This window comes from Stegastes partitus, unplaced genomic scaffold (assembly GCF_000690725.1).
Source record: "Stegastes partitus isolate 25-593 unplaced genomic scaffold, Stegastes_partitus-1.0.2 Scaffold1044, whole genome shotgun sequence".
Classification (NCBI taxonomy): Eukaryota; Metazoa; Chordata; class Actinopteri; family Pomacentridae; genus Stegastes; species Stegastes partitus.
The window spans coordinates 214,143-228,903 of record NW_007578775.1 but is presented as its reverse complement, the minus strand read 5'-3'; the positions used below and the strand labels follow the sequence as shown (position 1 = coordinate 228,903).

Here is a 14,761-nt window from a genome sequence, read left to right as displayed (position 1 = left end):
AGAATTAAAAGACAATAAAAACAGTCTGTCAGCGTTCTTCAGATGATTTGATGTTATGTTTCTAATATGAGACCTGACTCCCAGATGAGTTCTAGATTTTTCCCTCGCTGACAGAATCACACCGTTACCCTCAGTGTGGGTTAGTTCCACCTGAAGACACCCCGACAGTGATCTACAGAGGGACAACACCTCCACCTGCCTTCAGTGTAGTCGATGTCCGGCCGCGTGGAGACGACGGCCCAGGCCAAGCCCACCAGCAGCGCCACCACCAGGTTCACCACGATCCACGGCCGCAGGATCTGCTGCTCCGAACCCGGAGGCCTGAGGGAGGAAGCAGCACACCTGGATCACCAACAAGGAAAACCTGCAAACGGGGGCCGCATCTGAGAAGTACTTTGTTTGATTTGATTGATTTTTAGTGGATAAAATGTCAGAAAATATTGGAAAATGGTCACTTTTTGTTGATAAATGTAGTAATTTCCTCCCCAACAAAACAGTTCCTATGTATATCCAGTATATCCAGAGGTTTGGTGTTAAACAGGAAATATTGTAGATACTCATAATACCAATATGATAATGTTATAATAATAATAGTGCCAGTAACAGGTATGGCTACAGACCTCCTTGTATTTTGAGTTTATTTAATTTGTCAAAAAAAAAGAGGTAAAACAGGCATAAAAGAGAAAAATTAAAGTTGAATTTGACTGATGATTAAACGTTGTTATTGTGAATTCTTCACAAAATCTGACATCGTGACGGCTCTAAATATATCTACTTGAAGTTTTAAAGGTTTCTGCTTTGTAACTTCGTTAACCTGTAAACCTTTTTTTATTTTTTTTAAAGACTCACAGGTATAAAACTATGTCAAGTATCTTATAATGTGCACATCTTGCAAACCGACCTGCGTTGGATATGATCTTTATCCAAGATTCCTATCAGTGTTTTTAAATTCATATCAAAAAAAAAAAACTGAGAAAAACCATCAACAGTGAGGATTCTCACCACAGAGTCTCGTTGGCAGTGGGATAGAGGTTGATGCGGTCGCTGGTCATTTGCTGACTGAGGGACAGGATCAGGGCGATAAAATACACTGTGGACGCACAGAGAGATGCCGTTAAAACAACATCATCATCAGCATCAGCAGCAGCATCATCCAGCCTCCATCGTGACTCACTTACAGAAAGACGCCAGAGCAGCAGGGTCCAGGGTGAGGAAGCCTCTCAGGGCCATGGAGGCTTTGGCCAGGTTCACTCTGCAGGGGAGAAAGAACAGCTTAGATCATCTATGGACTCATTTTGTTAAACTTACACTTGGGAAACATGCACAGTCGTCCTCAAATGTATTCATACCCTTCCATAAAAAATAAAAATTTTAAAAAAGCAGCATCCACCTTGCTGTTTCTTTTCACTTGCTGTTCCTCCTGCCAGCTGAGTTTTAACATCTGGTCAATTAAAACTTCTAATAAATAAAACAACATGAAACACGCTGTAGAAAATATCACAACAATATGGACATGAATCCCACACAGTGTATGTGATCAGCCGGTGGGACATCCTCACATCCTGAATCCACAACATGTTTCATCACTTTGAACGGGAAATAAAATCCTCGTTGACGCAACAAAAAAAATTTAACAGCAGCACATGAAGATATTGTGTGAAATAACAAAATTTTTAATGCCAGCTTCTTCATGGGGAAGTAAAAGTGTCACAGAATCACATCACAAACAAAACCATGGAATTAAAGTTGCATGGGATGGACTTATCATGTTCTAACTGGTAGAGGGGTAAAAGATCAAACTGGTCCAGAGGAGGCCTGAACCTAAACCTCCTGTGTACGGACCTGTCGAATGCAGACACGGTGCTGATGGCCAGCAGCAGGTAGAGCAGCGACTGAGCCGGGTAGGCCAGAGGGTGGTACTGCTGCAGCAGGTTGGGCAGCGTGGTCATCTGCTCGCCCGCCAGCACGTACACCACGATGATGTTCCACACGGCGTAGCCGGCCAGGAAACCGTGAGAGAACAGGCCAATCACCCTGCAGGTGGAGAACAAACCGCAGGACTGCATGTGAAACTGGGTTCACTCCTTTATCACTCGTAACAAAAGCGGTATTACATTTGGAGTTAATGTTTCTGAGAAGTACGATGTGTGTCGTAGTGTTACATCTGGGTCCCCTGCTTGTTTTTTTTTGTTATAAATTTTCTCATAGATTAAAACGTAAATTTCCAAAGCCATGCTGATGATGCACAACTTTACATTTCAACTGAACAAAGTATTCAAACTCCCTGAACTCTCTGATTAAATGTTGGAATCAATAAATGGATGAGTTGCACCTTGTTAGTTTATTGACAAACATTCTTAAAACTGGTCCAACAACTAAACTAAATGTGCTGTTTGAAAAACTTACATTTAAACATCATATAGGAAACAAAACTGCTATTTTTCTTTTGCAAAACTTGCAAAATCTGTGTATTTTTAACTTTAAAAGATACAGAAAAAATATTTGTGCATTTATAACAGGTCCAATTGAGCACATACTTTACAAGGCTCTCCCTAACATAATGATAAATGAGAGTCATCGTAGCTTCCCTGCACTGGCTCACGGCTTCTTTATGGATTCACTTTAAGGGCTTTTACGTGTTTTTAAAGCTCATATTTTGTAAAGACCAACCAGATATCAGATAATGAATCAGATATCTGTCACAGGGCACAATTACAGGTTTATTACTATTATTTATTCTTTTTTTTCCCACAAAAATTCAAATATGTGCTCTTTAATAAAGTAGTGGAGGACTTCTTTAGATGCTGTTGATGACCCATTTTAAAAAGTACAATTCCCTTTCCTCAAAATATGAGAAAGTTCAGATATTAGTAAGATTGGTTCAGTTATCTACACAGAAGTTACACCTTGGAATTGTGGAAGTAATGTGTAATAGCAAATAATGTCTTTATAAGAACTAGTTTGCATAAAATCCCACGTAGCAAACAACGCTGGCTCCTGGTCCCAAAAGTGGATGCAAGTCAATGGAATCCTTAGTGATGGAAACAAGTTGTACATATATTTTTGTTTATATCTGACCTGAAGCCGCTGTGGACCTTCATGGCCACGTCCCTGGTGGTCCAGAACTGTCTGGGGTCCATGTAGTCGTCCATCATCTCCGAGTGTCGGAGGTGGTCCACTCGTTCTGCCTGGAATCGTCCTGCGCACACACAGTCGCGTTTCCATCACTTCTAAGGACAAACGATCTAAACCAAGCCTTAGAACCCAGCGGTTTGCACACAGACTAACATAAAACAAGATTTTTGCGAAGTGGATTTGGTAGCAGTTTTTTATAAGAGTTTCATGTGTCTATCTGCTGTACTTGTGAAGTTATGAGGACTCAAAAATGCTGCAAAAAGTAACGTCAATTCAAAATTTAGACCCACCCTTGTGCACTTTAAGGGCCTGTAAGTCTGCAAATATGTATAGTATGAACATAAAACATTGCATGGCTTCATTAAATACACTAAAGCTATCATAAAAATAAAACCAGCTGGGAGGCACTGATTGATTTCTTATGGAATGACCTGGTTATAAACGTTAGCACGCTACATGTTTAGGTTTTGAGTCGTCGTTGTGTCTTTTTGGAAAATCCAGAAGCAGAAGAAGAGCATGAATGAACACTGTGGTCATTTTTGAGGCTGCAGTTAGTCCAGCCAGGCCAAAGCAAACGCTGTGAGAGTCTCTGAGGCGATTTGGCAGGTCAGGTGAGACCTCAGCTGCCAGTGACCCACATAGACGGCAGCGCTGCTTCTGATGGATTAAAGAGGCTGCTGGTGCCAACTGGAACCAATTGCTGCAACTTCAAAATGTCGAAAACATAAAAGTGACAAAGATGCTTCCATTTGAGATTGAAGTAAATTAAATAGTTATTTATAAGTAAGCAATTAAACCAAGTAAAACTGTTTCTTTTGTCATGAAGTCGGAGAAAATACTGAAGGGATACAGACATGTCCACTAAAAAGAAAACATCCATAACTGCTCTTTAAGGCTTTTCTGTGGAGATTCAGACCTTTGTTAGCACTGTGGAGCTGCTTTGACCACTTTTGTTTTGTTGTTTCTATCATTGTTGGACAAAAAAATGAACAAATGAATGTCAGAACAGCTGCAGCTGTGTGTTGATTTTTCTTCAATATCAAGGCTTGAAGCACAACGATACGACTGCGTGCTGCCTGCTTGCAGGTTTTCAAATATATCAGACCACCACCCAGCGTTAGGTTTATGCCACAGCTGCCCTGAGTTAACAGCATTGGTAATTACAAAAATCATTTCTTATGTTTCTGTGATGGTTAATACACCAGTATGTAGAAGCTCTTTTTGATTTTGAGGGGGTTGGTGCCAAAGTGGGCCAAAACACATTTAGTAGTTATAAAGAAAAATTGGGTCAAAAATTTGTGTTGCAAAAAAAAAATAAAAAAATCTGGTTGTTGGAGGAGTCATGATTTGCATCCAAAGATGTTTCAACACCGTCCAGAAACAGAAGCAGCTGCTTTGTGACGACTTATTTAAGTTTTAATTCTGCCTTTCCTTTTGCTGAGTGCCAAAGTGGACCGTAGCCCATTTTCTATTTTTTGAGAAAAAAAAAAAGATTCCAGGTTTGTCTCGCTAAACAGCACTGAAGAGTTTACATCATAAGGAACTAGAGATACTTCTGAGGACCATGGGGTAGAAACAGATGCTTGGTGGTTAATTAAGTTTTTATTTTACCTACGAGTTTGAGTTTTCACGGGGCTGGAGGTCGCACTGTCCGCCATCTTGAATCGCAAACACGTGCCACTACCTGCGATATAACAGTCAGCAGCTCCTTTGGCTTGGTCCAGTTTGCCACTAAATGTTCATGCCAAAGCCATCATGGGCCAGACTTCACAGTGGCATTGTGACGTTACTAGTGGGCTGTTGGTTGGACCACTTTGACACAAACTAGTCGACCATAAACACTAATCAAAAAAACATAAAACTCTGCTTTGGATTTTTTGTGGTTTGGCCCGCTTTGGCACTGAACCCCTCATTTGACCATGTAGAATACGATCCACACTCACGGTTTCTCTCCACAAAGACTCGGCCGACCGGCTGGCTGTGTCCGTGCGGGGCGGAGAACAGGGAATGCTGGGGGATTGGCGACGGGGCGTCGGCTACGATGTCATCTTCCTCAGCTCCCAGGTCATTGCTGTAGTGCTCGGTCGTCTTTGTCTTCCTGCCAGGTGACACAAGAGTAAAGAAACTTTTTAACTACGACGACAGTTTGCCGTGATGATCCCTCATGACGCTGTGGTCCAGCATGAAACACACACAAACCAGCCACAACATTGAAACCACCTGAGACCTCTGAAGACGTCTAGTGGCATCAGACACCAAAGACATCATCAGCAGATCCTCAAAGGTGGAGCCTCGATGGGTTAAACTTTTCCATCACACCCCAAAGATGTTCGATCAGATTGAGATCTGGGGAATTTGGAGTCAACACCTTGAACTCCTGGTCGTGCTCCTCAAATCATTCCTGAACAATGTTTGCAGTGTAGCAGGAAGGCAGCTTTTGGCCAGTTAAAAAAAAAAAAAAAAAAAGTGGAATTCCATCAACGCAAACATTAGAGATTCAGGAAGCTGATTTTTGGCTCAAGTCAGCACAAAACTGTCACCACCAATGACTTCCTTTTACTGTTTGTACTGATTCTGTTCATTCTTTTTACTAATGTCATTCATTATCTCACACTAAAGGACTTTAATGTAGTATTGCTCTGTGGTTCTTCAATTTTTCCGTACTTTCCCAGGGACAACAGAGGCCATTGCTTATAATTGTGCGCCATCCACGTAAAAACAAACAAACTAAAGAAACATCTACATGAATGCAGAACCAAAGGTTTCCCAGCATCACCTTGCCTCCACCAGCCTGCTTTCTTCTAGTGCATCCTGCTGCCATTTGTTTAAGGAATGATGCACCAAGCTGGCCAAATGATGTAAAACAAAACCTGATTCAGCAGACCAGGCCACCTTCTTAGAAGTTAGGACAAGTCAGAATCGGATCTCTGACTGGTTTCTATCTACACAGATCCATAAGCAACAAGCTCTGATGCTCTGTGGGTTCTGACACCTTTCCATCAGAGAACTTGTGCTACAACAGTTCCTCTGTAGAACCCGTTCACCAGTCGTCCTTCCTTGGACCAGTTTTGGTAACCACTGCATACTGGGAACACCTGCTCTTTTGGAGATGCTCTGATCACAGATGATCCTCAGGCTGCCAAATTTCCTGCTTTCAACACATCAACATCAAGAACTGACTGTTCACCTGCTGCCTGATAAATCCAAACCACTGACATGTGCCACTGTAACAAGATAATCAGTGCGGTTCATTACACCTGTCAGTGGTTTTAATGCTGATTGGTGGATAATTGCAATAACTTTGCTGACTCTTGTGGCCACATCAGGACTCATGAACACTCCACCTCTGAGGCTCCATCATTCCCACATGCAGTGACTGGTTTAATGAATGCGGTACATCCACGCTAATGCTGTCACGCTGTGCAAACTGTTGACAAAAAAGGAGCAGTGGCTGTATTTGGTTATGCCTGACAGTTTTGGGGAGGCGGTAGGTGTGCAGGTTACAGATGGGGGAACCAATTTAAACATTGTGTGTGTAAATGTTCACAACAAAGACTCATTTTGATATGTAGATGATTTTGCATCAGTCTTTCCTTGACTGTTCCTCTCTTTGCCTCTTATTAGACCAATCATGCTTCTTGTTCAGTGACTGCTATTCAATGACAGTCTTTCATTTATGGATGCTGGTACTCACCTCTTCCTTTTTGTCCTTCTGGTTACAGCAACAGTCGTCTCCTCTCCGTCCATGACCGGCTCGGCCATGTTTCCGTTCGGCATTTCAGCGTGCTCGGCTTCCTGGTCTGACAAAACAAAACACGACGTGGAAGCTTTGACGATGGAGGATTATTGTTAACAGCTCAATAATTCTGATAAACACTGACTCCTGTTTAAAGTCAGCAAAACATGTGGCATAAGGTGCGTTAAAAAAAAAAGGACCATAAGCAACACACAGGTGAGTTCACCTGTTCTACCTCCACAGGGCATGTTAAGTGTAGTCAAGTCAAGCCACCATTATTCAAGTAGCACCTTTAAAACACGAAGCTGAAGTGTGTAGAGAAATGTAGGGTTTACATGTCAAGGTTAGGACCCTACAGTATTCTTTACTGTACAAATTTTCCAGACTAAGTTTAAAACCCAACATCCATCCATCCATTATCTATATACCGCTTAATCCTCACGAGGGTCGTGGGGGGGCTGGTGCCTATCCCAGCCGACTTAGGGTGAAGGCAGGGGTAAATAAACTTTTTTAAAAATTTAAATGCGCTATAAAATCAATTTGCATGCAGTATACACTATATACTAACCCTTATGATATACAATTTCTGCTTATTGTTTACTGGAACACAAACAGTTTGGTGCCTTTACAACGCTACTGCTTCAAATAACTACATAAAAACTGACTTAAAATAAAGATAACAGAAGGTGTGTGTTGGGGAGAAGGACGGGATTAGAAGACTCAGATATGTGACAGGACTTTTGAGTGTATAAAGTATATAAAAATAAAATGCTACCATTGATTAAACCTGAGATGGAGGACACAAAATGTTTGCTAAAAATTCAGCAGCTACTTTTTTTCTCATCTGCTTAGAATTAGTATTGATTTCAGACAAAGAATTAGTCTTAAGGCATTTCTTTTTCCCCTGCATAGAGGTGATCTGTTACAAATCTGGATGCATCGCCATCTGAACAAAACTGCAGTGTTTGAGGGGAGCGTTGCCTGTTACTCATGGTTTGGTCTCTTTGTTGTAAAAGTCAGTAAAGGTTTCTCTACCGATGGTGGCTGCCCTCTTCTTTTTCTTCTTCTTCTGTGGTGCCGGATCCTGCGGCTCAGGCGTTAAAGGTTCCTTGCTGTCAGAATGGCTCCGATTGGTCCCTTCCTCCATCTCCACCTCCACGCCTACCGGAACAGAACAGAACCGATCAGATAGGAATTAAAACAGAATAACAGAGCGCGGAGCGTGTGGAGCTGCAGGTATCCACTGTCCCACCTTCTCCCTGCTCCTCTCCATCGTTGACCTCCTTCTTCGCCTTCTTCTTCTTGCTCTTGACGGTTGGCATGGTGACGCTTCCCTGTGAGAGGGTGAGAAGTTCACAATGGTCTTCATGTGAGTAAAGTCAATCAAAGATCTCTGGGCGTGTTACAGACCGTCGCCCTTTAGAGAGTAATTTAGGTCAGTTAATTAATGTTTAACGAGGATCTCAGGGTTGCCGGGTGGTGATGCCTGTTTGAGATAATTAGATTATCTCTGAGCTCCGAGGACAGGTGGTGGAGCAAAGCTTTAGGAAGCATACTACAAAGAACAAGATGTGTGTGGACACTGAAACCAGAGCAGCCTCTGTTCTGTTCTTCTTAGATTTGGTTCACACTAATCTGAACCTCGGCATTCACTGGGCTCGTTATTAAACAGTACCGACTCTGGGGAGATTTGGAGTTTACGGCTGCACGATAACCCATGTTTTTTGTTTTTGATTGTTTGTTTTGATTTTGTTTTACCCAGCTGAGATGATAACTTTCATTTACACTATGCAGAATGCATGAGGAGAAACCAAACACAAATTCTCACATTGGTTTAAAATAGTTTTATTTTCTGTATCGACACAACTCTCACCTCTGTCAATACATATGATGCTACAGTCTGCAGCTGGTTAGCTTAGCTTAGCATAAAGACTCAAAGCAAGGGGAAAAGCTAGCCTGAACAAAGGCTACAAATTCTACCTCCAGTGCCTCTTCAGCTCAGTGTTTAACATGTTACATCTCTTTTGTTTTGCCTGAACAACAAAAAAATGTATAAATCAAGTTGGTTTTTATGGATGCGTATGACCCGACAGATTCTTGTTGTCGCTGATGAGACTAATAGGTGATAGTTACTTCACTCAGCCAAAACACTATTTCTTGTTACCTATGGACAGAGCCACGCTGTTTCCTTATGACCAGCATATTAGGAGAGCTGATATGGAGCCAACACCAAGCAGTGCTGCCAATTTCTCATTTGTCACTCACAGTATTTCTACAAAAAAAACTCCTGCAGTGAAATAGCAATTTCCCATGAGACCACCTATCATTCATTTTAAATAAATGGTGGTTTCATGTTTGTTAAAGCCTAGAAAAGTTTGTTTTATCTGCATCTCGCCAACCCCTTGGGTAACCTGCTGGCTCCCCCTTTTTTTGAAGTCTGGTATCCAGATCATGAAACGCATCCTTTGCAGTCTCTATGCTAAGCTAAGCTAATCATATTCTGGATTTAGATTCTTATTTAGCACACAAACATTTCTCAAAATGTCAGCCTATTTTTTAAAGGTGGACACGGTCCAGTGAAGAAAAACTGGTTCATGTGATGAGGCGGTATGAAACCTAAACACTAACTGAAAGAATGTGAACACAAGTCAAAGAGGTGTAAGTGGAAGATGAAGAACAAACTCCAAAACAAGTTTTAGAAAAGAATTACTTACCTACTTACTACTCACTACTCACAATGACAAGTCAGATGTTCATTTAACTGTGACTCAGTCACATAAGTGAGGATGAAAGAAACAAAGCAAAATGTCATCCTTAAAGCTTGAGTATTCTATTTATTCCAGATGCATTTTTTAAATTTTGTTGAATTTTTCTTGAACATTTGCTGAAAGCCTCTAAAACCTGCAGCAGTCACAGGCCCATGAAAAGCCTATTGAGGTTGGCTGATTTGATGACATTTTAATAAATGGTTTCATTTTGGAGGGGGAACCTGCTGAACAGTTATCGCTTCCACATCAGATGCACTAACGACCCACTCCCGACTTGTGGCGGTAGCGTCGAAAAATAACAATACGGGACTCTTTGGAGGCTCCGTAATTGGAATGAGTGCCCTTTAAATCCTTTTAACGAGGATCAATTGGAGCACAAGTCTGATGCCAGCGACTGAGAGTGCTGCAGAAGAAAGTCCTAGTTTCTTTCTGCTCTTGATTTCTGGATTCTGACAAACATCGGCTGCTTCTCGGTGGCCCTAATTAGATCAATTCTCCTGCACAGCGCTGGGATCAGCTGGTTGTAAGAGGTATCATAGCGGTGCTGACTGGAGGGAATGAGCTGGTATGCTGTCTGTCTACAGATCACCACAACGCAACGTTAAAATGACTTGCAGGCTGTGAAAACCATCAGCTGGCGGAAGGAAAAAAGAACAGAGCTGCATAAGATCAATGCTACACACCAATATGAATCTAAATCTTAATACTTTAAGTTCATAGCTCTGTGCAACATCAGTACAAAAAGATGCACTTAAGGACACTTCAGCAGTAAAGTGCATTTCAGTACATTTTATATTCTAATGACACACTTCAAACATATTAATCCTGAGTGCACATAACAAATTAGAATTAAGTGTGCTTTTAGTGCATTTTTTTCCCCCCGATGCATCTCATTGTGGCAAAATAGTATCCATCAACAATACACTCAAAAACTGACTGCATTTGCAGTAATAGATTAAATCGGTTGATCAAATGCCAGTTTGAGATAATCTGCATCAGTTTGCTATTAGTTTATGAGGCTGTTAAACAAAACTGAATGCAGCAGAGGCAGCTCTGTGAGCGAACAAAGCTGCACAAGACAAGCAGTAACGTCTAAAGTCTTTGCTTTTTAAAGCTTAAATATGCAATTACCACTTTTAAAACCTACACAATGGTTCCAGTCTGTATATTTGGATTGATTTCAGTTTACATTATTTGGGAATTGTAGAGTGGCGAGCCTTCAACCAGCTAAACCAGCTTAGAGGCTTGACAAACTATTGACTGGGTGTCCCCCGGCCACTGCTCCAACTCCTGGGAACATTTTTGCAGATTTGACTGTTGATCCTAAATAAACATTCACTATAACATTTCCTTTCTTGTTCATCATATACTTGACAGCTCTTCTGTCTTTGCTGTTAGCATTACTGGGTATCAGCAATGTTAAAGACCCCCAGTTCAGCACACATGTGAATTATGGATTAATTGCTCAGTTGAACCATCACAGTGTGACATACAGCTTTACTACCGCTGCTATTTTTTAGTTAAGTGATCTGGATCCATGTCAAAGTTTTATGAAATGAATCCTGGTAACTACCAGTCACTGTCATGGCAGCTTTTGTCTCAGTTTTCTTGAATTTGCTGATCCGAAAAACAATCAAATCCACGACTCAACCATGAGTTTGGGATCGGTCACATCTACTATGTGGCTAAACTGTACAAGGCATCGTCATTATATATCAGCCAGCTCTCAAAATAACTAGCATTAGTTATTGATAAACACATTGTGGTCAACTAATTGTCAGCTTTGAGTACAAACTAATCAATTTCAAATCTTCTCCAGTGTGAACGCATTAAAAACCTGCTGTTGAATAGTGTATTGTTCAGATTTCACACAACGATCGACTGTTGGGTTGCAACTAACGATTGTTGTCATCTTTGATTATTCTTTTGATAATTTTCTCGATTGCTTTAATAGATTTTTTGTTCTATAAATTGTCTAAAAATGGTGCAAATTGTTAATAAATGTCTCATGAAGCCCATTTTGTTTTGTTCACAACTCAAAATATTCAGTTTAACGTCACAGAGGAGGAAAGAAACCAGAAAATATTCAAAGTCAAGGAGCTGGAATACGAAGAAAAATGTTAACTTATTTTACTTTGAAAATTAATTGACTATCAAAATAGCTGCTAATTAGTTTAATAGTAGACAACTAACTGACTAACTGTTGCAGCTCTAGTGAAATGTCAGAACTGGAAACACACCAGATGGTCAGATGAAGACCATTAGATGAGGTTAAAAGTGCCTGATAGAGCTAATAGATGACGCTTTACTTAAGACTTTCACTAAAGACCCTTAAAAACTGAATAAATATTGGCACAAACAATGCACAAATCTCCAAATGTTGCACCATGAAAGGCTATTCATCTGCTGTTTGAGGAATAAAAGAAGTTTTAATTAAAATCAGGATGCTTACTTGTCTGCTGCTGCTGCTCAATGGTAGCTTGACTTTGGCTCGGTGCCTTTTAAAGGATGACCTAATTAAAGTCTTTATCTTTTCTGTCACGAGGAGAAACTAAAGCTGCACAAAGCACCTTTTATTAAAAAGATATTTTTTAGGTATGTTACAGAGAGCCATGCTCACCTGTGCAGTTGATTCTGTCGGCGGCTGTGAGGATGAAACACTGCAGACAATCCTCCTCTGGTGTCTGAGGGCGAACCAGAGTGTTAAAACTCCACTTTCTTTGCTTTATTTCTGTCTTCAGGCCTTGTTTAGTCCCAGAGATGCATCCAAGATGACAGCAGGATTGGCTAAATAAGAAAAAATCTGAAGCATAAACAAAGTTGAGGAGGTAAAGGTGAAGCAGAAAGCAGATTCAGAAGGGGGGGAGGAGGCTCATTTGCAGCTTTGAGATACGCTGCAGGCTTTAGAGAGGGACGTGGATCATGTGCTGAGCCCTGTCAGCCTGTGCAGCTCCGCGGTTGGTTGATCGGATGTGACGTCGCCTGCTGGCAGAGCTGCAAATTAGCCATGGATGCTAATAATCTCTCGGCCGCGCTTTCTCGTCAATTATTCCTCCGGCAGATCCAATCACTTGTTGCTCTGCGGAGGAAACAGAATCAGGTGAGTCTGAGGTCAAACTCTGTCGTGCACCTCTGTGTAAGTGTTCTCCTCCCATCCTGAAACACAACGTCAATACAAACAAACCCACAGAAACACATCTTGCATGACAGTTTTAACAGTTTGGTTTTTTTACAACACTTTGACATGATATTATAAAATACGAACAGTGCGTCAAAGTGAAAGTCTATTTTTCCTTCAGGCGAGTTTGACCAACCTGGAGGTTTGTTTAGCTCTTAAATACGTCTAAACCTCCTGATCTGATGCCACATCTTTGTTGTTAAATATATAACAAAACAAAACAATAACTTAGATTTTGAATGGTTTCATGCTGTTGGTCATTTGAGAGGAGTTTTCCAACAACGTCTTAGGAGAAAACTTTCAATCCGTGGGCCGCCATCACACAGGTAAATGTACTGTAGCTGGCTTTGTGTTTAGAGGTGCAGCTAAATACTGATACAGAGATATATGATGTTACTACGTCTATGCAGGCTTATGAGTGCTATACACTCCAAACGGATTCCTCATCAGAGTCACGACTCCTGGTTGCGCTTTTTAAATAAATTAAATAAGTTAACGAAGGTGAGGCAAAGAAGAAGAAACTCACTGGGAGTAAATGGTGCAAAGTGTCCAAAACAATAATAATAATAATGATAATACACAAACACAATGACAGCACAACGCAGAGAACAAAGACATAATTCCTGTTTTAATATCGTGATGTATCGTACATGACTGTCCTGTAATATGTCAAGTGCTGCAGAATCACTGTATATTATCGTTATTGTATCATGAGCTACTCTGTAATTCCCAGACCTAATCTGATGCATTTGCAGCCGAAGCAAAACGATGTTAAGGTGCACACTACATGCCATCTGCTGCTCTCTGTGCCCACATTTGCTGTGTATCTCACCTACAGCAAGCAGTACAGGAAGAGTCTCATGCTCCTGCTTGGTATTTGTTCTTTAACTAATGTGTTTTTGTGGATATCTGTAGCTTTGCATGTTGTAAAACCTTCTGATGCACGAACGCAAACAGCATCTTGACCAGTCATAACTCCATCACCATCATCATTAGGTCACATTTAGGTTTAAAACACTGAACAGGTGCAGGTGTGCTGGTTCTCTGATGAAGCTAACAGGTCAAAGGTAAAACCTACACACGACAGAAACCAGGTCAGTAAAACAAATCCTATTAGAGCGACACACATGCACACACAGTGACCATATAGAGGCTTGAGTGTGCAACTGGAACTGTCATGCATTTAAAATAATGATAATAATAATGATAATAAATGCAATCACTGCATTTGCATTGAATTATGCTGTTTAAAATGATCGATAAATGTCACCCACCAATTAACTGGTTATTAAAAGAATAAAAATATTGAGGTTTAAAAAAGGAAAAGGGCTTTTTATGCTTCACTTATACACTATATAGTTTGACTTGTATATTTCCCTTCTACCCACAATAACAACTCAACTTGAACCTCCTTTTCAGGGTGTTGTTTTTCCAGCTTGTCAACATACACACACACATTCAAACACCGCCACTTACATTGTTTTCTCCACCCACTCACTCACTCACTGTGTTCTCATATCTGTGATGTCGTGTCGCACCGACTGTCACTCGCTGCCGTTTGTGTGGATGACAGTCGGGCTGAATGATGCAGGGAGAAGACACTAATCCTCCCGTTAAATCGCCTGAGCTACATCTGCCCTGCAGAGGATTAGGGCTGAGGAACGCAGGGAGGTTAACTCGCAACGTCCACACCAACCGTCGCTCCGTCGCAGCTGCCGGAGACGCATGTCCTGCAGCCGGAGCTTTCTGCAGGAACCAGCCGCCTGCCAAACAGCTGCATGCTTAATTATATTCATTTTTTTATTCTAATAAAATAGTTTGATTAAATTTGGTTTAGCAACATGCTCGTCCCTATGCGGCCCGCCCCTGAACACTGTGTGTGTGTGTGTGCATGCTCAGTTGTGTCTTCTTCAGTGTCGTACAAATATCAGCAAATGAGCTGAT

The 14,761-nt window shown here is 41.2% G+C and overlaps 1 protein-coding gene across 1 annotated transcript; it reads right to left on the bottom strand.

The window, feature by feature from the left end:
* Positions 1 to 140: 140 nt before the first annotated feature.
* Positions 141 to 8,220, bottom strand: tmem237a (transmembrane protein 237a). The gene is made up of 9 exons (XM_008295415.1): positions 8,124 to 8,220; positions 7,907 to 8,032; positions 6,830 to 6,935; positions 5,079 to 5,233; positions 3,079 to 3,199; positions 1,843 to 2,034; positions 1,179 to 1,252; positions 1,003 to 1,090; positions 141 to 321 (listed from the first exon to the last, which is right to left on the bottom strand). The coding sequence occupies exons 1-9, from the start codon at positions 8,191 to 8,193 to the stop codon at positions 141 to 143; spliced, it is 1,113 nt and encodes a 370-aa protein (XP_008293637.1). The 5' UTR covers positions 8,194 to 8,220.
* Positions 8,221 to 14,761: the final 6,541 nt, after the last annotated feature.

What these genes read in the sequence shown, in the direction of transcription:
- tmem237a (XM_008295415.1), bottom strand. Translation starts at nt 8,193, where the DNA reads ATGCCAACCGTCAAGAGCAAGAAGAAGAAGGCGAAGAAGGAGGTCAAC. An exon ending in GAAGAGGGCAGCCACCATCG is followed by an intron (nt 6,936 to 7,906) that starts GTAGAGAAACCT and finishes TTGTTTTGTCAG; the next exon opens with ACCAGGAAGCCGAGCACGCT. An exon ending in ACCGTGTCTGCATTCGACAG is followed by an intron (nt 1,253 to 1,842) that starts GTCCGTACACAG and finishes TCTCCCCTGCAG; the next exon opens with AGTGAACCTGGCCAAAGCCT.